At 33.1% G+C, this 27563-nt stretch overlaps 1 protein-coding gene across 3 annotated transcripts in view; it reads left to right on the plus strand.

Moving 5' to 3' along the window:
- The first annotated feature begins 5352 nt into the window (after positions 1 to 5352).
- LOC134715861 (AP-3 complex subunit delta-1-like) overlaps positions 5353 to 27563 on the plus strand; it is a 43251-nt gene continuing 21040 nt past the window's right edge. For 2 of the 3 annotated variants that reach the window (XM_063578380.1, XM_063578389.1), the window contains exons 1-12: positions 5353 to 5587; positions 13017 to 13112; positions 14900 to 14980; positions 16505 to 16585; positions 17047 to 17154; positions 17686 to 17815; positions 18432 to 18571; positions 19005 to 19078; positions 23349 to 23398; positions 24295 to 24344; positions 26247 to 26295; positions 26924 to 27069. In XM_063578380.1, coding sequence (XP_063434450.1) covers positions 5492 to 5587; positions 13017 to 13112; positions 14900 to 14980; positions 16505 to 16585; positions 17047 to 17154; positions 17686 to 17815; positions 18432 to 18571; positions 19005 to 19078; positions 23349 to 23398; positions 24295 to 24344; positions 26247 to 26295; positions 26924 to 27069 — 1101 coding nt within the window. In that variant the 5' untranslated portion in view covers positions 5353 to 5491. The remainder of the gene's footprint in view (positions 5588 to 13016; positions 13113 to 14899; positions 14981 to 16504; positions 16586 to 17046; positions 17155 to 17685; positions 17816 to 18431; positions 18572 to 19004; positions 19079 to 23348; positions 23399 to 24294; positions 24345 to 26246; positions 26296 to 26923; positions 27070 to 27563) is intronic. The other variant, XM_063578397.1, reaches the window with a different exon arrangement.

Raw genomic sequence — 27563 nt, forward strand, 5'->3', positions numbered from 1 at the left:
AATTTGTTAATCGGTCTTGTTGTTATTCTATGAGGCCCCTCATGGGGGGGGGGGGGTCCTAGTAATTGTAAGCGATAAATTTGTCCTTGTAAAATATGTCCGGGCGGACCCATATTCCTAGTATCAAATGTCCATGGCTACAAATTTTACTAGTAAATATAGTCTGATGTTAGTAATTTTTGTCCCCAGACTAATTTACCTAGGAATTTAAGTCCATGTCATTAATATTCCTAGGTAAAAATGTCCATGTCCTTTTTTTTTTTAAATCTGAAACATATAATTCATTTACATAATTAACATTTTTTTAAGAGCTGTGTTTTTATATTTTTGATAAAATGTAAGTAACCAGACTAACTTTCTTAGGAAATCATGTCCGTGGTATTAATATTAATAGGGCAAAACGTCCATGTTTTTTATAATTTAAATTAAAGGTTATTTTTAACCAAACTAACTTTTTCAAGTACCTTTCATGTATTTTGATTTTGTTAAAGAGTTATGTAATAATATATGAAAAAAATATGTTTCCAGACAAATTTTCCTAGGATATCATGTCCATGCTATAATTATTCCTAGATAAAAACATCCATTTCATTTAATTTCAAAGGTTTATTTACATAAATGGTTTAATATTGTTTTAGAGTTATGTATTAATATTTTTTAAAGTTATGTCCCCCGACAAATTTTCCTAGGAAATCATGTTTGTCATTATTATTCCTAGATAAAGACACCCATATCAATTATTTTTAAAGGTTAATTAACATGGCTTGTGTTGTTTTAATATTGTTTTAGAATTGTGAATTAATATTATGGGGAAAAAATTCCCCAAACTAATATTTCTAGGAAATCATGTCCATGTTCTTATTATTCCTCGGTAGAAACGTCCATGTTTGTTATTTTTAAGTGTTGTCTTAATATTGTTAGAGATTTATGTATTTAGATTTAAAATAAAATATTTCCTAAGACTAATTTTCCTAGGAAATTTGGTCCACTTTCTTTATGTTAATTGGAATTTATTATCAAAACTTTCAATTCTTAACTAAGGTTGTATATTCAATAGTTTTCATCATAATATAAAAAAGATTTGGTAAAATTGTTTCTAGTAGAGATTTTTGTTTTTAAGTTGTATTTAGACTTATTTTACTAGCTATGGACTTATTTTCCTAGGAGAATTTGTCCTAGGACTTTTATTCCTAGTAGAATTATGGCCATGGACTTGATTACCTAGGAAAAAATGTCCGGCGGACAAATTTTCCTACCGGACCAAATTTACTGTTACATAATCACATAATCACCATTTTTTTGCCAATATTATCACATAATCATTAAATATTTGCTTATCTTTAGTAATCAAATAATCATAAACTAAAAATACAGTCCTAGGTAATCAAATAATCATGAAATATTTGGCTTAATAATCAAATAATAAAACGGCCAAGTAATCACATAATCAAAAACCCCATGAGGGCCCTCTTCTATCCATCTAACATAATTTCATCATGTAAGGCAAAACGCATAAAAAATATAAAAATCGTCACTTAAGGGCAATAACTCTAATTAGAAGTCGCCGGAAAATTTTTGAAATTTTTCTTAATTGTAAATATTGTCTTGCTGGTCATTTTTTGTTCATTTGAGTTATATCGATCTATTCTATGATAAGTTTCAAAATATCAGACAAAAACGCAAAAAAAAAATGTACAAATCGTCATCAAAATAATTTATGATAACTCTAATCGGTAAAGAACTTACCCTTCTTATCATTTATTTTTGCAATTAAAATTTTCTTTCTGTCTCTTACTATAGTTTTCAAGATAAAAGGCAAAAATTTCAAAAAGGGTTAAAGATTTGTCATTTAAGGGCACTAACTCTTACGGGAAATCGTCTGACAGTTTTGATGTAAATGAACTAAAAATTCTGAAAAATATTACACTTTTCAGATTTCCTGTTTTTGACGGTTATTAGAATAATAGACAAAACTTGCATTTTATCCCATATGTTCTATTTTTAAAAACGTATACGGGTCACATTTTAAAAATTAAACACCCTTCTAATGATGATTGTGGCCAAGGTTGATTCTATTTTGCAGTAGTTTCAGAGAAAAAAAATCACATAAATTTACGACAAAAAAATTGTTATAAATTGACTATACAAGCAATAACTCCTATTAAAATGGGTCATCTTTGGACATGTTAATTTATATGTAAATCCCTTGTTGAACATAATCATTATTAAAGTTTACAGTTTCTCTCTATTATAATGGTATTCAAGACAATTAACAAAATCTGCAAAATGTCCCTAAATAACAAATTCAGGGACAGCAGCACAACAACGTCAATGTCTGATTCGTCTGAAAATTCACGGCAGATAGAATTTTACCTGATATACATCTCACTCCTTGTCATACCGCCCATGCGAGGGCTGAACAGCCAGTAAAGGTCGTAGAAAACTTCCAATAGTAGTCCGCGTCAGATTTGCTCAGCCTCTAAATACTTCAGTTTCAGAGAAGTAAGCCAAAAACTGCATATTACCCCTATGTTCTATATTTTAGCCATGCATGGTGGTCATGTTGGTTGGCAGTCGCGGTCGTCGGACACATATTCTTTCTAGATACCCAATGCTGATTGATGCACAATAGTTTCAGAAGAGAAACGTTTTTTTATAAATTAACGGACGTCGACGGACGACGGTCACCAAATGATGAGAAAAGCTCACTTGATCCATTAGCAAGGTGCGCAAAAAAAGAAAAAGAAAAAAAGAAAGGGTTATATATACCATTATAAAATATGAAATAAGGAGATGTGGAATAATGCCAAGAATCCAAATGATTGGAATTGAAAATATTGTTTTTAAAAATAATTGCAGATCACCGTATGGCTTCAAAAAAAAAGCTCATACCATATACGGGTACTCAACTTTCTAAGACCTCGAAATGACAAAACTTGAATTGAAACAAATAAAACAAACAAGCACCATAATCTCTGACAAAACAATAAACGAAGCATATATATTCGACAAAGAAAGGTTACATACTCATTCCAAAGGACAGAGTCCACTTTATCATTATTTTCGGTATGAAAATGCCACGAAAAAGTAAAATCACAAAAATACTCCGGGGAAAATTTGAAACGGAAAGTCCCTGACCATATGGCAAAATCAAAAGCTCAAACACATCAAACGAATGGATAAAAACTGTCATATTCCTGACTTGGTAAATGCATTTTCTTAGAATTTTACAAAATGGACAATTTGAAACGGAAAGTCCCTGATCATATGGCAAAATCAAAAGCTCAAAGATCCTCAAACACATCAAACGAATGGATAAAAACTGTCATATTCCTGACTTGGTACAGGCATTTTCTTAGAACTTTACAAAATGGTGGATTGAACCTGGTTTTGAAGCAAGCTTAACCTCTCACTTGTCATGATGACAGTCGTATCAAATTCCATTATATTGACAACGATGTGTGAATAAAACAAACAGACATAAGAGGTAAAAATGTTAAAAAAATACAGCAACTACCGTTGTGCTATAATTTTAATCTTATCATCACTAAAAATAACACCAGATAAATATGTAATAAAGAAGAACAAAATGACATATAGATCAAGCATATAAGCAAAACGTAAAGACAAGAATACACAAAACTCATTGTTCGAGGTAAATGGTCAAAGAACTGTCGTACAGTTTGCTCTTAAGACTGAAAGACTGATGATGATGATGATTGATGCTTAACGTTCACCATGATCACTGCATGGTATATATTGAGATACATATTCAGGACGAAGTTGTATTGTCATATGAATATTTATCCTGCTTTGTACTAGACTAACACGCTGAGTCGTATATTTAACGTGCTAGCTCACATGCAACTGCAATAGTATCAACAGTTTTTCAAAACAGCAAAGATAATGAATAATATAAATAAATAATTGTGTACATATGCCAAAGGGAAACATGATGCAAAACATAATTATCTATTATTTCATAGCAGTTTAGAGAAAAAGAGGACTTTGTGGCAAATAAAACGAATATTTTTGTAGGAAATCCACCTAATTTGATAGAGATTTTTTTCATAAAATTTGAAACATAGATTACTCACTTGTTTCTCTATGGTGTGCTAGTGTTTATTCAATGCAATGCTATGGTGGAGCTGACCAGAGGGTTGAAAAACGTCACTTGGTCATTTTCAATTTCAAATTGCAGTAACACGTACATTGCTTAGGCTGAGGATGTCATTACAATCATGAAACCTTCAAAGCGACATATAGGAGAGCAATAACGTATTGCCTGACTTCTATTTCACTATTCCACCAAACAGAAAGTACATCAACCCAACAATGTTAGATCTGTAAATTTGTTTTGGTTCTTCCCTCGCCGGGATTCGAACCCATGCTACTGTGATATCGTGACACCAAATCGCCTGCACTGCAGCCGTCCCGCTAGACCACACGACCACCTGGGCTCTCAAAAAAAGAGCTTTCGCTGGCCATGTGATACCTTTCCACGTCAGTGTTAATCTAGCGGCGTACTACAGTACATGATATATAAGGCATGAAGATGTTATTATTACAGATCAGCTAAATTATCTATAGTAAAGGATCCTACAAATTAATGTAAGATACAGTCACAGAAAATAATTATATTCATAAGTACGTCTGAGCCCTACAACAGATGTATCCATCGGATCGCCATCAATGATGGTGATACATGGCTGTGTACATAATGTATATACAACTCGTCTAAACATCAACCCAACAATGTTAGATCTGTAAATTTGCCGCTTTCGCAAATTTTTGGTTCTTCCCTCGCCGGGATTCGAACCCATGCTACTGTGATATCGTGACACCAAATCGCCTGCACTGCAGACGTCCCGCTAGACCACACGACCACCTGGGCTCTCAAAAAAAGAGCTTTCGCTGGCCATGTGATACCTTTCCACGTCAGTGTTAATCTAGCGGCGTACTACAGTACATGATATATAAGGCATGAAGATGTTATTGTTACAGATCAGCTAAATTATCTATAGTAAAGGATCCTACAAATTAATGTAAGATTGTATGTTTTGTATATAAATAAGTAAATTTCTGTGAGTTTACAAAATAACTCGGGTGATCTTGAGTTATAAGAGTTATTCATGAGTGCTTCTGCCAAGACGACTCCCAAACAAAAAAAATAAAAGTTTTCAACGAAATACTAATTAATGAATCTAGACATTTATTAACTTCGATACCTTTGTGTATATTTGTAAAATCTGTTTTCCTTGTATGGTGTTATTTTGAACCGATACAAGGAGGTTGAAACTACGTTTAAATACTACAAAATGTTTCAAGGAAGCATTTCCGGATAATGACCGGTTTCAATCCAGTGATTATAATAAATTTCCCACGTCAACATCTCACATGATTTAGATGAGCTCCATTTTGATCATCATCTCGGCAATATTTTGTGAAGCTGGATGACATTGGCTGGTAGTTGACTAACATCAGATAGCCAATGGCGTTAAAGAAAGTGAAAGGAACCCTTGAAAGGGTGTTAGACAAAAATTTGCAGGATTTGGTTCGAGGAATCCGCAATCATAAAGAAAATGAGGTGGGCCGGGAAATAAATCAATATCAATTTGATGCTTGAAATCAAAGTTTGTTTACACATAAGGGGCGTTTTTAACTGCAAATAATACTGAACATCAATGATGTCGACGTTTAGCTAAATAAAATTACAAAGTTTCGTTCTATGTTACTATCCCATAACCTTTATCAGTGTTTATGGCTCAATATTTCATAACGTAGGCACTGATACTAAAGTACTATTTTGTCTGTCAGTTCTTCCTTGCTCAACTTCCAAAGAATATTCATTTTTAAATTTATTTATATAATTACCTTTCTGTAGAATCTTTAATATACTGTTCAAGTTGAACTGATAGACATAAGACATAAGACATAAAGCTTTATTTAGAGTCGGTATAAGCAAGCAATTACAAACATAAGCTCTGAAGAGCTTTTAAAACCGACATAACAACAAATAAAACAAAACATACATATCGAGTCATGTACACAACATTAAACATAAAGCAAGAGTTCAATCAGTATATAAACATGCAGCACAAAAGTTCTTTAAGCATCTTACAAGTTTAACACATACTGGTACATGCAATTATGAGATAAAAACACAAAAGCACAAATGAAATGGTTTGCACATAAAAAGCATAAAAGCACATTAAGTTTCAAAAATTAGCACAAAAGCAGCAGAAGCACTATAGTAAAGATATCAGAATAAATTTGCCATGCTGAAGATAAAGCAACAAAACAAAAAATAATAAGCAGAGATTAACTGGTTTTGCAGGCAAAGCATTGGCATGAGCTGCCAGACCAAGAATTTATCAAGTTCTTGAATTGATATAAAGATGATTGCTTAAGAAGCTCATCTGGCAGCTCATTCCAAAGCCTAGCACCTGCATACCTGAAAGATTGTAGGCCATATGTAGTTGTTCTTACATGTGGTAGATCTGCTGTATTCTGGTATCTGAAAGAGTAAGTGTTTTCCTTTAAGTGAATCAAATCATGGAGATAAACAGGACAATCTTTATTTATAATTTTGAAAACTTCAATCGCCAAAGATCGCATTCTTCTTACTTTTAAAGATGGTAATTTTGATTTGCAGAGTAGATTTTCATAACTTGCTGAATGGTCTTCATAGATAAACCTTAGTGCTCTCTCTTGAATTTTCTCTATCTTTTTAGCTCACCTGGCCCGAAGGGCCAAGTGAGCTTTTCCCATCACTTTGCGTCCGGCGTCCGTCGTCCGTCGTCGTTGTTAACTTTTACAAAAATCTTCTCCTCTGAAACTACTGGGCCAAATCAAACCAAACTTGGCCACAATCATCATTGGGGTATCTAGTTCAAAAAATGTGTGGCGTGACCCGGTCAACCAACCAAGATGGCCGCCAGGGCTAAAAATAGAACATAGGGGTAAAATGCAGTTTTTGGCTTATAACTCAAAAACCAAAGCATTTAGAGGAAATCTGACATGGGGTAAAAATGTTTATCAGGTCAAGATCTATCTGCCCTGAAATTTTCAGATGAATCGGTCAACCCGTTGTTGGGTTGCTGCCCCTGAATTGGTAATTTTGTGGAAATTTTGCAGTTTTTGGTTATTATCTTGAATATTATTATAGATAGAGATAAACTGTAAACAGCAATAATGTTTAGTAAAGTAGGATTTACAAATAAGTCAACATGACTGAAATGGTCAGTTGACCCGTTTAGGAGTTATTGCCCTTTATAGTCAATTTTTAACCATTTTTCGTAAATCTTAGTTATCTTTTACAAAAATCTTCTCCTCTGAAACTACTGGGCCAAATTGAACCAAACTTGGCCACAATCATCATTGGGGTATCTAGTTCAAAAAATGTGTGGCGTGACCCGGTCAACCAACCAAGATGGCCGCCAGGGCTAAAAATAGAACATAGGGGTAAAATGCAGTTTTTGGCTTATAACTCAAAAACCAAAGCATTTAGAGGAAATCTGACATGGGGTAAAAATGTTTATCAGGTCAAGATCTATCTGCCCTGAAATTTTCAGATGAATCGGTCAACCCGTTGTTGGGTTGCTGCCCCTGAATTGGTAATTTTGTGGAAATTTTGCAGTTTTGGGTTATTATCTTGAATATTATTATAGATAGAGATAAACTGTAAACAGCAATAATGTTTAGTAAAGTAGGATTTACAAATAAGTCAACATGACTGAAATGGTCAGTTGACCCGTTTAGGAGTTATTGCCCTTTATAGTCAATTTTTAACCATTTTTCGTAAATCTTAGTTATCTTTTACAAAAATCTTCTCCTCTGAAACTACTGGGCCAAATTGAACCAAACTTGGCCACAATCATCATTGGGGTATCTAGTTTTAAAAATGTGTGGCGTGACCCAGTCATCCAACCAAGATGGCCGCCACGGCAAAAAATAGAACATAGGGGTAAAATGCAGTTTTTGGCTTATAACTCAAAAACCAAAGCATTTAGAGGAAATCTGACATGGTGTAAAAATGTTTATCAGGTCAAGATCTATCTGCCCTGAAATTTTCAGATGAATCGGTCAACCCGTTTTTGGGTTGCTGCCCCTGAATTGGTAATTTTGTGGAAATTTTGCAGTTTTTGGTTATTATCTTGAATATTATTATAGATAGAGATAAACTGTAAACAGCAATAATGTTTAATAAAGTAGGATTTACAAATAAGTCATCATGACCGAAATGATCAGTTGACCCGTTTAGGAGTTATTGCTCTTTATAGTCAATTTTTAACCATTTTTCGTAAATCTTAGTTATCTTTTACAAAAATCTTCTCCTCTGAAACTACTGGGCCAAATTAATCCAGACTTGGCAATCATCATCTTTGGGGTATCTTGTTTTAAAAATGTGTCCGGTGACCCGACTATCAAATCAAGATGGCCGCCACAGCTAAAAATAGAACATAGGGGTAAAATGCAGTTTTTGGCTTATAACTCAAAAACCAAAGCATTTAGAGCAAATCCAACACGAGGTAAAATTATTAATCAGATCAAGATCTATCTGCCCTATAATTTTCAGATGAATCTGACAACCCATTGTTGGGTTGCTGCCCCTGAATCGGTAATTTTAAGGAAATTTTGCTGTTTTTGGTTATTATCTTAAATTTTATTTTAGATAGAGATAAACTGTAAACAGCAATTATGTTCAGCAAAGTAAGATTTACAAATAAGTCAACATGACCGAAATTGTCAATTGACCCCCTAAGGAGTTATTGTCCTTTATAGTCAATTTTAACAATTTTCATAAAATTTGTAAATTTTTATTAACATTTTCCACTGAAACTACTGGGCCAAGTTCATTATAGATAGAGATAAATGTAAGCAGCGCACAAGACTAGTAAAGTAAGATTTACAAACACATCACCATCACCAAAACACAATTTTGTCATGAATCCATCTGCTTCCTTTGTTTAATATTTACATAGACCAAGGTGAGCGACACAGGCTCTTTGGAGCCTCTAGTTTTGTATTTACCTCCCCACAAAAGTGCCAAACTAGTGGGCAGTAATTAAAGTTGGACATTATGAAAGAATAATAAATTGTTAATTTTCCGAGTTTAGTCAGGTGTTTAGAGGGGGGATAGGAGGGGTCCTGATCCCGAAATCCCGGGCTTGAAAACACCAAATCCCGAAATCACGGACTTACAAACACGAAATCCCCAGGTCCTGAAAGGGTAAATCCCGAGCTTAAAAACATTGATCCCGGAGTCCCGATAAAGGTCCTATCCCCCCCTCTGTTTACCTATTCTTTTTAATACATTTAATTGTTTGGATGCTTTTTTACATATTATAGAGACATGTTCATTGAAATTTAGTTTAAAATCTATTGTTACACCTAGCAGTTTAACGTTATCTTCACACTCTATTTAATTACCTTCTAATTTAAATTTTAGGTTTTTGTCTTTAGTTTTTTTACCTACAGCTATTGCCTGAAATTTTTCTGGATTTGCTTTCATTTTATTTATTGAGAACCAGTTTATCAAAATTTTACTTTCTTCTTCTAAAGTTTTAATTAATTTATCTGAATCGTTATCTGCGTATGAAAGGGTGTTGTCATCTGCATAATTATAGAGTTCACTTTTATGAATAAAATAGAAAATGTCATTTAAAAAAATATTAAATAATGTTGGCCCTAATATTGACCCTTGTGGCACCCCTTTAAACATTGTTTGCCAATAGCTTGAATTAGTACCTACTTTAACACACTGTTTTCTATTAGTTAAATAGCTTTCCAAAAGTTTAAGAGATGAGGCGGACACACCAAAAGATTTTAATTTTAGTAGGAGGAGGTCATGGGGTAGGCAGTCAAAAGCCTTGGACAAGTCCATTAATATAGCTGCTACATATTTATTCTGATCTAAAGCCTTTTTCCAATCTTCAATTATTTTTAATAAAGCGGTTTGGCATCCATATCCTTTTCAAAAAGCTGACAGAAAAATGTGGAAAAATGAATTAAAATATTCAACAAGTTGATTTTCTTTAGACCTCTCAAAATTTTTTGTAATCATGGGCAATATACTTACAGGTCTATAGTTTCCTTTATCAAGAGTGTTTGATTTTTTATGCAGGGGTATTACTTGCGCTTCTTTTAATTTATCTGGGAAAACAGCTGATTCAAATGATTTATTTAAATTATTATTTTAGAAATTGGATTGGATATTTCAGATTTTAGTATTTTTGAAGATATTCCATCTTTTCCTGTTGTCTTTTTGGTGTTAATTTTATTGATTTGTTTTTTAACAAACTCTGGATCTACTGGGCTAAAATTTAGTTCTTTTTCTGATACCAACAGCTCAAGGAATGCACATATAAAAATGTTAGCCAGGCCCGTAGCCAGGAATTTCTAAAGGGGGGTTCGTTTGACTCACAAACTCGACTTTAACAGTCACAATTCGAACAGAACATCGACTTTAACAGTGCTTATTTGTTTTCAAGGGGGGGTTCGTCCGAACCCCCCGAACCCCCCCTGGCTACGGGTATGTTAGCAATATGCATTTAAGTCTGAAAATCATTGTCAATGAGATGTAGCAACCAAATGATAATACATGTAATACAAAAAGAAAACCCTCAGAAACAAAAGTTTGAATGTTAATATAGAATCCATTCACCTACTGGTATGAGGAAAGTGCTACTGGGTGATATGTGAAGGATAACAATTGGATTTTGTAAGCTTGCTTTCTTTGTCATCCTTGTGACCTGTAATGCCACATCACTCGTGAAGGGGGTCTCATTGGGGGGTTCCGATCCCGGATCCCACTTACTGTTTTGTCAGAATCCCGTATCCCAATTCTCATTTTATTGTCATTTCCCGTGTCCTGCAAGACCCCATTTCCCATTTTCACGGCACAATAATTTGACTTTCACGTGTCATGCTTACAAAAAATCAGCAATCCCGCGTCACGCTGAGACCCAAATGTGATCCACCGTGAAGTGCCAACCTCGCTTCATCAAAATTTTGGATCCCAGAAATTGATTTGAAAAAACTACTTGTATGTGTTGTATATATTTATTTTTTTGTTAGTTAAAGATTTAATCCAATTCCAACACAAGTTCTTGCAACAGGAAGTTTTTCATTGACCATTTATATATACATGAAGTAAACACACAAATAAACCATTCTGCCATTTAAGCTCCTTTCAGGCTAAAATAAAGCTATTATTGGACACCACAAGTGGCTTCTTATCTCCCTTTTTCATAATTATAGTACAATAGCATATGGCAGATTTTACAATAAGAAGGAATTATTGTTTTTTTGTATCCATCAAAAAAGCAATTGCTGAAACTGTGAAACAGACTGTGTAATGGAGTAATGCATTATGTTATTGAATAAAATGTGTCTTTCTGAGTAAATAAAAATAAAAATTACTCTGTGCTTGTGTTTTTTGTTAGAATTAGAGGGTTTTCAATTTCAAAATATTGGACATGGAATAGACATCATGACCTACTTTACTGACATCCAGCTTATTTGGAGTGGAATTTTGAAGTATTATTTATAAGTTGAGCCTTATCACATGGACTTATATTTTAATAAAAAGTCTTCTTTTGTGTTTTAATCATAACTTTAAGGCAGATTTTTATTGGTAAAGGCTAAAAAAAGTAATTTAATAATATTGTTGCTAACGTCACGTCTTTTCCGTCCATTGTGGTATGTCACGATCGCAATTTTCTTGTTGGTTCTCAGACAGGCAATTGTAGTTATTTTTATCCCGGGTTTTATAAATAATTGAAAATAGCAATCATATTAAATTTGGATGACGTAAGGGGGTCAAAGGACTTGAGGAATCAATATCATTGGCTGTTTTATTTTTTGCGAACGTTACTACTTGAGGTTTCCGTCCAAATCAGTGTCACGTGAGCAACATATATTTAGATCTGTAACTCTCCTGTATAGGAGTTACGATATCGCCCTTTGCAGAATTAGATTCGGAGTCAGTTCCTTCACATGATGGGGTAGCAAAGAAGGTTAGTTGTATGTAATATCGTTACAAGAGGACCTTAAATGTATTCCGTCCATCAAAAAGACGTTCGCAACAAAACGTAATGTCATGATAGTAGATGTTGCTAATGTTACTATTACGAATTGGTTTCATGTGTATTCATTTGATATAAAGTACACCTGCAAATGACATTCTGTATATTTAGAAATTCTAAACCAGACTGTACAATTTTATTACTCCAGGCATATATTAAACATCACTGTGTGCATACATTTTAACTTTTAAAGATGTTGTTGCTCATGTTACATGTCCAAATGTCGCTAACGTTACTTATTTTTGTCTCCGTCACGTTAGCAACATGAAAGTAGGAGACAGAACACAATACTGTAAAATCTGCCATATATAATTTTTGGAATCAGTCAGTGTAGGATAAGCTTTTGTCTGATCCAGTCAGAGACCAGAAGTATTCATTTACAAGATGAAACTATCCCCCACCCCCTTCCAATTCTCTGCTCAAAATTGACTTTTTTGGATAGTGGAAAGACCTTCTAATGTTCATATACATTCTTTTATGAAGTCAGTACATTGCTTTAGTAATAATCAAGAATGAAAAATATTAATGATCTCCGACAAATCCCTCAAATGGAAGTTTTTAATTACCTTGGCTGGCTATACAGCCCTTGCACTGTTGGCTAAACCCTATTCACTTTGGCCAGTATTTATTTCTACTGTTATAGTCTGTTTCATATGTAGATATATCTATAAAAAAAATTGTATGTGCATGAGAGTTTTCAATACAAGAAATTGTGAATTCATTAATTAATCTGGTGATTCCAATATTCCAGCTGGGTATAGGTGAACCAAGAATGTTCTTTACGGTTGGATAAAATTTTGACAATTATACAAAAATCAAATATTTACAAATATTCAATTGTTTCTAAGTCCACATAAAATAGTATCCAGGATAAAAGGTAATCCAAAGAGCCCTTAAACATTGACCCTTTTTGTTTTATAATTTCAGGCAAAGTACATAGCCGAGTGCATTGATGAAATCAAACAGGAATTGAAACAAGAAAATATTGCAGTCAAGGCAAATGCTGTCAGCAAGCTATCATATGTAAGATACATGTCATGGATGAATGTAGTGGAACATTTTGTCATCATAAACTGATCCACTTTAAGTGTTTCTGTAATCCTAATTTCTTATTATAGATTTAAGACTCCATTTATGACTTCACCTTGCCAGAAAAAAATTAAAACTTTTTTTATTTTATTCTGTTTTCTTCTTTACTGTAGGACATTGTATATATGTGTCATACCATATGAGTATTTGCTGTTAGATTATAAAAAGTTGGTCTAGATAAATTTTTGTCTAAAATAAACCCTTTTGGTCCAAATACATGTATGGTCCAGCTCGTACTAGACTGTATGCATACTTACTTACTTGCTGCCCCGTATGACATATGCATACAGTCCCAATACTCATATGGTCTGAAACATATACAAACTATTCAATGGATTGAAATTTGATTATCATAAATGATAGAGTCTTACTGATAACATTTATTTGGATAACAGTCATTTTAACTATTGGTAACTTTATTCCAGCTACTGTCATTTTTACTAATGATACATTTCTTTCTGCCATGGCCATTTAAATTTATGATCTTTTTATTATTTGGTTTTAACAAGAAGTAAAAATTCTTTTTTTAAGGATGTACTAAGGTGAGGTTGATTCTTGATTTTCTTTCTTTTGTTTTGAGACCCAAATAATACCAATGCAAATATAAGGTAAAAGTCTGAGTCAGCCTTTTCCCGCCATATTTTAAATCTCAAATATCTGGAAAAGGAGGTCCATGACCTATCAATATTTTTAGCTTATCTTTATCCTTAATTGATGCTCTACCAGTTTATAGTATCAATTTTAATTTCTTAATTTCTTATTTTTTTAGCTCACCTGGCCGGAAGGGCCAAGTGAGCTTTTCCCCATCACTTGGCGTCCGTCGTCGTCCGTTGTTGTTAGCTTTTAGAAAAATCTTCTCCTCTGAAACTACTGGGCCAAATTAAACCAAACTTGGCCACAATCATAATTGGAGTATCTAGTTTAAAAAATGTGTGGCGTGACCCGGTCAACAAACCAAGATGGCCGCCACGGCTAAAAATAGAACATAGGGGTAAAATGCAGTTTTTGGCTTATAACTCAAAAACCAAAGCATTTAGAGCAAATCTGACATGGGGTTTAATTGTTTATCAGGTCAAGATCTATCTGCCCTGAAATTTTCAGATGAATCAGACAACCCTTTGTTGGGTTGCTGCCCCTGAATTGGTAATTTTAAGGAAATTTTGCTGTTTTTGGTTATTATCTTGAATATTATTATAGATAGAGATAAACTGTAAACATCAATAATGTTCAGCAAAGTAGGATTGACAAATAAGTCAACATAACCAAAATGGTCAATTGACCCCCTAAGGAGTAATTGTCCTTTATAGTCAATTTATAACACTTTTCATAAAATTGGTAAATTTTTATTAACATTTTCCACTGAAACTACTGAGCCAAGTTCATTATAGATAGAGATAATTGTAAGCAGCAAGACAGTTTATTACAGTAAGATTTACAAACACATCACCATCACCAAAACACAATTTTGTCATGAATCCATCTGCTTCCTTTGTTTAATATTCACATAAACCAAGGTGAGCGACACAGGCTCTGAAGAGCCTCTAGTTTTCTAACCCCACCTAAGTACATCCTTAAACAGGGCAAAACTTTGTTTCAACAAAAATATCAAAATTGGTGTGCAAAAATTACAGATTTTCTCAATTTATGCTATAAGTTAACTTCTAAATTCTCTTGTGATGTTTAAATAGAAATTTATTTAGTTGAACTTATTTTAATTACAGCTACAAATGATTGGTTATGACATCAGCTGGGGAGCGTTTAACATCATAGAGGTGATGAGTTCCAGCAAATTTACTTTCAAGGTACATGTAACTAGAGTCTTATTTATGCTTTTAACAATTTTAAGTAAAAAGAAAAAACAAGATTCCTTTCTTAAAACACAAAAGATGGCCTCTGAATGTGTGGTCTGATTTGTTCAGAATCTTTTATTACTAACCTGTCAACAATGAGATTATTAGTTTAAACCCAACTCATAGCTGGTTTCCTTCCAAAGTCTTGGTCCTCTCTGAGCACTACAACTTTCTCCAAAAATAAAAAAAAATGGCTGCCACTGTTCCACAATATAGCCACAATTCCTAAGTGGTGTTAAACACAAAAAATGAATAAAAAACAACCCATTACTTTTTTGGCATGTAAAGCTGCTTTCCGTGTTAAAAAAAATATTACTTTCTTGACATGATAAGCTTTGTATGTTAAGAACATTTTTAAATCCTCTTTAAAATGAGAAAGAAGATTTAAATTTGAATTTTTATAACCTTACCAATGGTAGAATATTGTATCAATATTATAACTTCAGTGCATTGAAAAAGGCAAATAAAGAAAACTAGGTTTACATTCCTGAGGTTACACATAAAGCAGGAAAATTAATGTCTTGAATAAAAAAGAAATCCTTTTAGATTTTTATATATGAATACCCTGAAGTAAAAGTGACTAGAACAGAAAAAAAACCAAAAAGAATCAAGAGACAGAAAATATAAACATTTGCTGTTATATAAATGAGTCATACTCACCATTTACTGCTAACATCAATGAGTCAAACTCACCATTTGATGTTATATGGGTGGGTCATACTCACCATTTACTGCTAACATCAATGAGTCAAAGTCACCATTTGATGTTATTTGGGTGGGTCATACTAACCAATCATTGCTCACATCAATGAGTCATACTCACCATTTTCTGCTAACATAAATGAGTCATACTCAACATTTACTGCTAACATCAATGAGTCATACTCACTATTTACTGCTAACATCAATGAGTCAAAGTCACCATTTACTGCTAACATCAATGAGTCATACTCACAATTTACTGCTAACATCAATGGGTCAAACTCACCATTTGATGTTATATGGATGGGTCATACTCACCATTTACTGCTAACATCAATGAGTCAAAGTCACCATTTGATGTTATACTGATGGGTCATACTCACCAATCATTGCTCACATCAATGAGTCATACTCACCATTTACTGCTAACATCAATGAGTCATACTCACTATTTACTGCTAACATCAATGAGTCAAAGTCACCATTTACTGCTAACATCAATGAGTCATACTCACAATTTACTGCTAACATCAATGGGTCAAACTCACTATTTACTGCTAACATCAATGAGTCAAACTCACCATTTGATGTTATATGGATGGGTCATACTCACCATTTACTGCTAACATCAATGAGTCAAAGTCACCATTTGATGTTATACTGATGGGTCATACTCACCAATCATTGCTCACATCAATAAGACATACTCACATTTACTGCAGTCTTCTATTATCTATATATATATATTAAAACTGTTTGCAATTTGTATTCCAGAGAATTGGATACTTATCAGCATCCCAAAGTTTTCATGATGGTACAGATGTTCTTATGCTGACAACTAATATGATTAGGAAGGTGTGTATTAAAACAGATGAGCTAATGATTTACATGTAGTTATTGTATATTATTGTAAAAAATCATCTTGAAGTAATAAAATAATTATACTTTCTTCGAATGTGATGCAAGAAAAATAAATTTTCCATGTATAAAAAGATTGGTTATTAAGAAATGATTGTTATAATTTTCTATGCAGTTGAAATTTTCAGTGCAGCAATACTGTGGATTCATTTATTTTGTGGGGACCATTTTTTGTGGATGAAGGAAGACTTGCATGTTAATGGACATTTAATTTTATGGTTTTACCACAGTTTTAAACAGTTAAAAAAGCCTTAAGAAAATTTATCATAAATGATTTGTTGAACATTTAGTTTTATGGTTCACCTATACCCATGAAAATGAAATCCATGAAAATTGGTATCCAACGAAGTATAACAAACCACAGTAATTCTATACATAAATATATGTCTCCTTTACAGGACCTTAATAGTCAGAATATGTATGATGCAGGAGTAGCCCTTTCTGGTCTGTCATGTTTTGTCACACAGGACCTAGCCAGGGATCTTGCAAATGATATCATGACATTGGTAAGTATGTAAATAATTAGACAAACAAGACAAATTAAAATTATAAGTTCATTTTTGCCTAAATAGAAAATCTAAATTTTTCACATATAAATTTAATAAGTACAGGCATTTTACATCTCATGCAATTTCCACATTGCTCCTGAGTCCTATTTTGGTCACATTTAGTGTGTTTGGAATACAATTTATAACTATTGACTTCATCAATTATTCTAATAATTTCTAACTTTGTGGTATGGTTTTGCTCATTGTTGAAAACACTACAGTTACCTCCAGCTGTTGGCTTTGATGTCATTTGGTCTCGTGTTGAGAGTTGTCTCATTAGCAATTTTACCACATGGTCTTATTTTTTGTATCTACATGTTATATCACTTGTTGAATTTGATCAACTGTTATACATCTATTATCATTTGCTATGTTTGAAGAAATAAGGGGAGCAACATTTATGTTTTGTATATTGGATATATAATTGAATGCATTTTAAGAAATATATATTTTTTGAGTCTTGTAATATGAAGAATATTTCTTTTCTAGATGACGTCAACCAGACCTTACTTGAGGAAGAAGTCTGTATTAATCATGTATAAAGTGTTCCTACAGTTTCCTGAAGCACTCAGACCAGCTTTTCCAAGACTGAAAGAAAAGTTGGAGGATCCTGATCCAGGTAATTTTTTAATGTATCATCTCTTTATAAATAGGATATGGGTAAACAATGAGACAGCAATCCAACATTACAAAAAAGATAAGGAAAGACCATGCAATTTATATGATCATTTATTGTGCATCTCATTCAATGATAGCCAAATTTTGAGTGTCACTGACATGTATAATTTATATTAGATATAATTGGAAATCTTAAAGACATATTCTCTCAATTCATACATGTCTTAATTAATAACTTATTATACCCCACCTATGATAGTATGTTTCCGGTCTATGCGTCCTTTTGTTCATTTGTCTGTCAGGTTAAAGTTTGGTCAAGGTAGTTTTTGATGAATGTGAAGTCAAATTAACTTGTAATTTAATACACATGAATCCTCTGATATGATCCTTCTAATTTTAATGCTGAATTAGAGTTGTCACCCCAGTTTCACGATCCACTGAACATAAAAAATGATTGTGGGAGTGGGGCATCTGTGTACTATGGACACATTCTTGTTTGGCTTATAATTTTGATTAGACCTCATTACAGATATATACTGTAAGAGAATGTTGTCGACTGAATAAAAACAACTAAAACAATTTGAGAAATTAATTTACACTTTTTTTTTAATTTCTAGGTGTTCAGTCAGCAGCTGTGAATGTAATCTGTGAACTAGCAAGAAAGAATCCTAAAAATTACCTGTCATTAGCACCGCTATTCTTTAAACTAATGACAAGCTCAACAAACAACTGGGTTCTTATCAAAATCATTAAACTGGTAGGTATATGTTAAACAAATACAAAATGATAGTTTCATTAAAGTTGAGGCATACATGTTGTTCATAGAAATAGTTGATTATACCTCTGCAAATCATGTTATGATGATCAAATACTAAAGATCAGCCTTTTCTTAATCAATATAAATAATCATGGTATCCAAATTATGGACAGCTTATAAAGATATGTTCTATTAGCCATTATAATTGCAGAATTTTACACACTTGTTTTTTTTTTTTTATCACAATATAAGAGTGATATTTGTCATAATTTGGAAAGATCAAAATCCCATTAAAATCTACATTGACATATTGATAGAAATTTATGAAATTATTTTAGTTCAGAAATTGATGCCTGCAGACGTGGTATGACTTAGGTGACCAACTAAAATTAACATTATTCTAGTATTTGATCCTTTGTTTTCTATTTTACAGTTTAGTGCATTAACACCATTGGAACCTAGACTGGGTAAAAAACTGATAGAACCATTAACCAACCTTATACACAGGTATGTAATAAAATAAAAAAATATCTGTGGTTGGTTTATCAAAAAAAATATTTCAATGTTTGTAAAATATATATGAAAAACTGTCTTGCATGAAAGTCATATATCGTTTTTATCTGATGTAGGGATTCCTAAGTCTTATAATCTTTCTTGAAAATGGGTGTTTATTTATGTCAGTAGAAAACTATAAGTAACTTGCAATGAATTAATTCTTACTTGGTGTACAGGAGGAATAGGTTATGCAAACATTACTAAATGATGTTAAAATTCTAATTGTTAACTTGATAAGTTGAATTTGGTCATGATTATTATAACATTGAACATTATATGGGATAGATGTATAGGTCAACAGTTTTCATTTGGTATATGGGTATATGTCTTTCTGTTTTATATCATATGACCAGACCGTGATCTCAATGTCAAGCTCCAGTATCAGGTTAACACCTTCGCCATGATAAATCCTTGATGTGCTAATGCAGCATAAAGCAACCAACAATCAATCATTCAGGTTTACACCTTTGCCGTGATATAGCCTTGATGTGCTAATGCAGCATAAAGCAACCAACAATCAATCATTCAGGTTTACACCTTTGCCGTGATATAGCCTTGATGTGCTAATGCAGCATAAAGCAACCAACAATCAATCAATCAGGTTTACACCTTTGCCGTGATATAGCCTTGATGTGCTAATGCAGGGTAAAGCAACCAACAATAAATCAATCAGGTTTACACCTTTGCCGTGATATAGCCTTGATGTGCTAATGCAGCGTAAAGCAACCAACAATCAATCAATCAGGTTTACACCTTTGCCGTGATATAGCCTTGATGTGCTAATGCAGCGTAAAGCAACCAACAATCAATCATTCAGGTTTACACCTTTGCCGTGATATAGCCTTGATGTGCTAATGCAGGGTAAAGCAACCAACAATCAATCATTCAGGTTTACACCTTTGCCGTGATATAGCCTTGATGTGCTAATGCAGGGTAAAGCAACCAACAATCAATCAATCAGGTTTACACCTTTGCCGTGATATAGCCTTGATGTGCTAATGCAGGGTAAATAACCAACAATCAATCATTCAGGTTTACACCTTTGCCGTGATATAGCCTTGATGTGCTAATGCAGCTTAAAGCAACCAACAATCAATCATTCAGGTTTACACCTTTGCCATGATATAGCCTTGATGTGCTAATGCAGCGTAAAGCAACCAACAATCAATCAATCAGGTTTACACCTTTGCCGTGATATAGCCTTGATGTGCTAATGCAGCGTAAAGCAACCAACAATCAATCAATCAGGTTTACACCTTTGCCGTGATATAGCCTTGATGTGCTAATGCAGCGTAAAGCAACCAACAATCAATCAGTCAGGTTTACACCTTTGCCGTGATATAGCCTTGATGTGCTAATGCAGCGTAAAGCAACCAACAATCAATCAATCAGGTTTACACCTTTGCCGTGATATAGCCTTGATGTGCTAATGCAGGGTAAAGCAACCAACAATCAATCAATCAGGTTTACACCTTTGCCGTGATATAGCCTTGATGTGCTAATGAAGCTTAAAGCAACCAACAATCAATCAATCAGGTTTACACCTTTGCCGTGATATAGCCTTGATGTGCTAATGAAGCTTAAAGCAACCAACAATCAATCATTCAGGTTTACACCTTTGCCGTGATATAGCCTTGATGTGCTAATCTGCGCAGGGTAAAGCAACCAACAATCAATCAATCAGGTTTACACCTTTGCCGTGATATAGCCTTGATGTGCTAATGCAGCATAAAGCAACCAACAATCAATCATTCAGGTTTACACCTTTGCCATGATATAGCCTTGATGTGCTAATGCAGCGTAAAGCAACCAACAATCAATCAATCAGGTTTACACCTTTGCCGTGATATAGCCTTGATGTGCTAATGCAGGGTAAAGCAACCAACAATCAATCAGTCAGGTTTACACCTTCGCCATGATAAAGCCTTGATGTGCTAATGCAGCGTAAAGCAACCAACAATCAATCAATCAGGTTTACACCTTTGCCGTGATATAGCCTTGATGTGCTAATGCAGCGTAAAGCAACCAACAATCAATCATTCAGGTTTACACCTTTGCCGTGATATAGCCTTGATGTGCTAATGCAGCGTAAAGCAACCAACAATCAATCATTCAGGTTTACACCTTTGCCGTGATATAGCCTTGATGTGCTAATGCAGCGTAAAGCAACCAACAATCAATCATTCAGGTTTACACCTTTGCCGTGATATAGCCTTGATGTGCTAATGCAGCGTAAAGCAACCAACAATCAATCATTCAGGTTTACACCTTTGCCGTGATATAGCCTTGATGTGCTAATGCAGCGTAAAGCAACCAACAATCAATCAATCAGGTTTACACCTTTGCCGTGATATAGCCTTGATGTGCTAATGAAGCTTAAAGCAACCAACAATCAATCAATCAGGTTTACACCTTTGCCGTGATATAGCCTTGATGTGCTAATGCAGCGTAACGCAACCAACAATCAATCATTCAGGTTTACACCTTTGCCGTGATATAGCCTTGATGTGCTAATGAAGCTTAAAGCAACCAACAATAAATCAATCAGGTTTACACCTTTGCCGTGATATAGCCTTGATGTGCTAATGCAGGGTAAAGCAACCAACAATCAATCAATCAGGTTTACTCCTTTGCCGTGATATAGCCTTGATGTGCTAATGAAGCTTAAAGCAACCAACAATCAATCATTCAGGTTTACACCTTTGCCGTGATATAGCCTTGATGTGCTAATGCAGGGTAAAGCAACCAACAATAAATCAATCAGGTTTACACCTTTGCCGTGATATAGCCTTGATGTGCTAATGCAGCATAAAGCAACCAACAATCAATCATTCAGGTTTACACCTTTGCCGTGATATAGCCTTGATGTGCTAATGCAGCGTAAAGCAACCAACAATCAATCATTCAGGTTTACACCTTTGCCGTGATATAGCCTTGATGTGCTAATGCAGCGTAAAGCAACCAACAATCAATCAATCAGGTTTACACCTTTGCCGTGATATAGCCTTGATGTGCTAATGCAGCGTAAAGCAACCAACAATCAATCAATCAGGTTTACACCTTTGCCGTGATATAGCCTTGATGTGCTAATGCAGCTTAAAGCAACCAACAATCAATCAATCAGGTTTACACCTTTGCCGTGATATAGCCTTGATGTGCTAATGCAGCGTAAAGCAACCAACAATCAATCAATCAGGTTTACACCTTCGCTGTGATATAGCCTTGATGTGCTAATGCAGCGTAAAGCAACCAACAATCAATCAATCAGGTTTACACCTTTGCCGTGATATAGCCTTGATGTGCTAATGCAGGGTAAATAACCAACAATCAATCAATCAGGTTTACACCTTTGCCGTGATATAGCCTTGATGTGCTAATGCAGCTTAAAGCAACCAACAATCAATCAAACCGGTTTACACCTTTGCCGTGATATAGCCTTGATGTGCTAATGCAGCTTAAAGCAACCAACAATCAATCAATCAGGTTTACACCTTTGCCGTGATATAGCCTTGATGTGCTAATGCAGCGTAAAGCAACCAACAATCAATCAATCAGGTTTACACCTTTGCCGTGATATAGCCTTGATGTGCTAATGCAGCGTAAAGCAACCAACAATCAATCATTCAGGTTTACACCTTTGCCGTGATATAGCCTTGATGTGCTAATGCAGGGTAAATAACCAACAATCAATCAATCAGGTTTACACCTTTGCCGTGATATAGCCTTGATGTGCTAATGCAGCTTAAAGCAACCAACAATCAATCAAACCGGTTTACACCTTTGCCGTGATATAGCCTTGATGTGCTAATGCAGCTTAAAGCAACCAACAATCAATCAATCAGGTTTACACCTTTGCCATGATATAGCCTTGATGTGCTAATGCAGCTTAAAGCAACCAACAATCAATCAATCAGGTTTACACCTTTGCAGTGATATAGCCTTGATGTGCTAATGCAGCTTAAAGCAATCAACAATCAATCAATCAGGTTTACACCTTTGCAGTGATATAGCCTTGATGTGTTAATGAAGCTTAAAGCAACCAACAATCAATCAATCAATACACTTAACCTTTGTTATGAATTAAACTGAACAGCAAGTTTTAAAGTGTGTATAGGATATTCTGTACTAAGCATAAAAATAAATTATAAAAATGTTCCCTACAAAACTACATCTGAATTGGATATAAACAATATGTTATCAGGTTATATATTATACTTTTCAGTACTTCGGCCATGTCTCTCCTGTATGAATGCATCAACACAGTCATAGCAGGTAAGCTTCTTTTGGTGTTGTCAATTTATTGTAAAACCTTTTTATTAAAGCATGTTTTATTTTATGTTATAACTTAAATAGAATGAGACACTATTAGAATTATAATTTGTGTACATTGATATACTTGCATAGGAGAATCTATGTATTACTTTTTTCAAACTGAAGATGTATGAAGAATATATATGTTTATCACATGAAAAGTATTTAAATAATTTGAAATATGGTTACAATTCATATTGATATTACGGCTAACAATATGTCGATAGTCTTGTCATGTTATATATACATGTAATGTTTGCCACTGGACATTAAACCAAGAAGAATCAATTAATTATGTTACAGTCAGTGAATGCAGCATTTTTGTTTAAATATTCTATATAGTTGCACACATTTGTATTGTTGTAATATGTATTTGTGTGTCTGCAGTGATTTTAATTTCCAATTTCTGCACCTTTTCATATTAGAACTTAAACAGTTTATCTTTCTTGTAGAAGTTATGCTTTTATCTTTTTTTTGATAAAATTGTTTGAAAAGTCAATTAATTTTATTTATTATGAGAAGTAAATTAAATTTTATTTATTTAATGTGATTTTGAAAATTCCATGCTTTTATTATCATAAGAAGTACTTTTTATAGGTATTTTAAAAATAAACATATTTATATATTTGGTTTAAATTTTTGTTGATCAGTATCACTAGTTTATATTTGAAAAGAACAAAGAAAATGCTTTTGATAAATCTGTAAATCACTAAATTGTTGATAAGTATTATATGTTTAAGAAAATTTAATAATAAAACTAAGCACATGCTTTTAATAATTTTGTAAATGACTTTGTAAAGTGTTGATTTTTAGCCTTAATGATGATCACTGCTGACACATTTTTCTCTTACTTACAGTACTCATTTCTATATCTTCAGGCATCCCAAACCACACTGCCTCCATACAGGTACTTGTTATTTAATTCTTATATTGCTTGCTTTGTTCATTTGTTGGGGGGTTTTCAGGTACATTGTTGAATCTCTCAATGCAGTTAGCGCTTATTTCACTGCAGCAATAGATAGCTATGGTAACACAATGATCTGACCCTACCCCCTTCTTAAAACACTAATGTTTTTAAATGTTATCAAAAGTCTATGTAAGATTTGAAGTTGCCTCCTGAAAAGTGATCAGAAAGTTAGTCAATATTCAATTGTCCAGAATAGCTCTGTTTTGTACCACTACAGTTATATCAGGCGACAGCATCTTTAAAAAATCATTCTTGTTCTAGATGATCTTATAATTTAATAAAATAAAATTGAGAATTGGAATGGGGAATGTGTCAAAGAGACAACCTGACCAAAGAGCAAGTGATTAAAATCGAGAATGGAAATTGGGAATGTGTCACAGAGACAACAACCCAACCAAAAAGCAAAAACAACAGAAGGCCACCAATGGGTCTTGAACACAGTGAAAAAAGTCATGCACCGAAGACATGCCTCAGCTGGCCCCTAAACAAAAATGTACTCATGGTTAAAATATATTGACCATTGTGACCTATACAGTATTAACCTGCTGCAGTGAAATTGCCTATACTCTCTTCAAAGCTTAGTTTCTTCATGGAAGTTGGGTATTATATATCACATATTTACATTTTATTTATATTTTTTATTTTGTTTGATTTACATTCATTTGACAACAATAAGAAGATAAATTAAAATCATTCACTTTTTGGATTTCTCTAACCTTAAATCAAACAAGAATGGGGAAATATGCAAATTAATTCTATTAGATTGAAGTTGTTTCATATTCAACTAAGGTTCAAGGTAAATTAATTAATATGTAGATTCAATTTGAAACAGGTAGGGGACAACCCACCAAATAGGGATGGTTCCCCAAATGAGTAACTATCCCTCTGATAATGAAAGATATTTTGTAGTAAAACAACTTTAATTTTAGTCAATAATTTATGCTTGAATTGGCACATATTTTAGAACTATGCAACAACTTTCCCAAATAATGTATAGTCCTTTACTAATTTCTTGAGACATTATAAGCCAACAAAATCCACTAACTGTTAATCTTTTTTAAGACTACTAACTCTTTCTTGTCTTTTAAAACTTTAAATAATGATATGACTCTTTAAGAAAAAAGACTAACCCAAATTCTATTCTAAGGTTTTCAAATTATTACTCAAGCATAAAGACTAACCTAAATTATATATATTCAGAGGATTATTAAATTATTACTCAATAGAGGGAATAATTCCCCCATTTGGTGGACTATCCCCAACCTGTTGAATTCCCTTTTCAAAGTATACAAATTGATCACTACACACTCGATTTCACTGAACTACTGTAGCAAAGTTTATTCCAAACCCACTTTACAATCTCACTGATTTTATGAGAAATATTTTATAATGCAACTTGCATGTTAGAAGGATTGGTATTTTGTTAATTTGCAAAAGGTTATTATGGTTACAAGTTACAAGGATACATCCCAAGGGAACATATGAATGACGTCGCAATCGTTTGTTTTACAGCATATAATGCTTAACAACATGTTATTGTCAGAATTATTTTCTATTATAAGATATAAAGTCACTGTTGTCTTTGTGTTCAAATTCAATATTCCAAAATTAATTAATCCTAATGGTCTATTTTGATCACAATGAAAAATGATATGATTATGGAATTTTATGGTCCATCTTCACATAAAATATATTAAGAATGACCTGCTACCTCCATTACTCTTAACTACTTTATACAATAAAACATATGAGCATTTCCCCAGATATAATTGATTATTATTAATTTGATGTCATGATAGAGCTATAAACTAGAAGACAATAACTCCTATCCTTTTTTTACAGCTATGTGTCCAGAAATTACGAATATTGATTGAAGATTCTGATCAGAATTGTAAGTGCCACGTCTGTAGAATGTAATCATCAGCTTATTCTTTTATGTTCTTGTATTTAGTGAAACACTAAATATTCTGATTAAAGATAAAAAAAAACTACTGAAAATAAAGAAGTAGCTTTTTCTATCTTGTTTTCTTATCCTTGTAGATACAAAATAAACTGTCCTAAAGACAAGACATGTTCTGGCTAATTGACATAGAAACTTAAAAAAAAAAATGATATTATTAATTTTATGGCTATTATTTAATTTTTTTATGAGATGTGTACAAAGAATGGCAAGTTCCTTCATTATGAAAATTAGATGTGCTACAAGGTTTTTTTTTATCTACAGTGTTTTTACATTCAACATTATATACATGTACTTTCTTACTTCAAATTATGTAGTGGCTTGAAATTCCCCCAATTCTTATATTTATTTTTATTAATGCATAATTATGTAAATAGTTATTTGTAGAAAAATGTAATAATGATATATCAGTTTTTACAAAGGGTTCTGAAATTGTATTTCTACTTTTTTTATGTGTTATAATTTATATTACAGAAACATAGCAAAGTAATTCATTAGATACAATAAAATTAAGAAATTATTTTTATTGTACTTCAATCAAACTTTTGTTTTATTCCAGTAAAATATTTGGGTCTCCTGGCTATGTCGAGGATATTACAATCCCATCCTAAGAGTGTCCAGTGTCATAAAGATCTCATTTTACAGTGTTTAGACGACAAGGATGAATCAATACGATTAAGAGCTCTAGATTTGTTATATGGAATGGTGCGCAGTTTAATTAAGTTGGTTGTGCATAAATTTTCATGAATAGAAATCAACATTACTAGATATTGCTTTACTTTGTTTAGTTCATAATTCTGTTATAATCTATTCTATCAGAATAATGAAAATCAATTCTCTAATTTTGATGATAATTAAAAGTATTTATCACTGAATTTATATACTCTATATAAAATTTTATGATATTTAAACTACTTTCTGCTACAAGAATTGAAGAAAAATTGGGAGAAAAATAGTTCAGAACAAATATATCAAGTTTTCATATAAATATCAAATATATCAAGTTTACACATCAAAATATAAATGACTGAAAATAGAGTCAAAAGTTGACAAGTGTTTTGGCCATCCCAAAACTAGTGATTTTGTTCAATCTTACAAAACTTGTTTTCTGCACATCTGATTTGAAAATGAGCTGTATCGGATAGAAATTAACAGTATGCAAATAAATATCGGATCATCTGTTTACTTATGAAAAAATA

The sequence above is a fragment of the Mytilus trossulus genome, chromosome 1 (genome assembly GCF_036588685.1).
Source record: "Mytilus trossulus isolate FHL-02 chromosome 1, PNRI_Mtr1.1.1.hap1, whole genome shotgun sequence".
In the NCBI taxonomy this organism is placed as follows: domain Eukaryota; kingdom Metazoa; phylum Mollusca; class Bivalvia; order Mytilida; family Mytilidae; genus Mytilus; species Mytilus trossulus.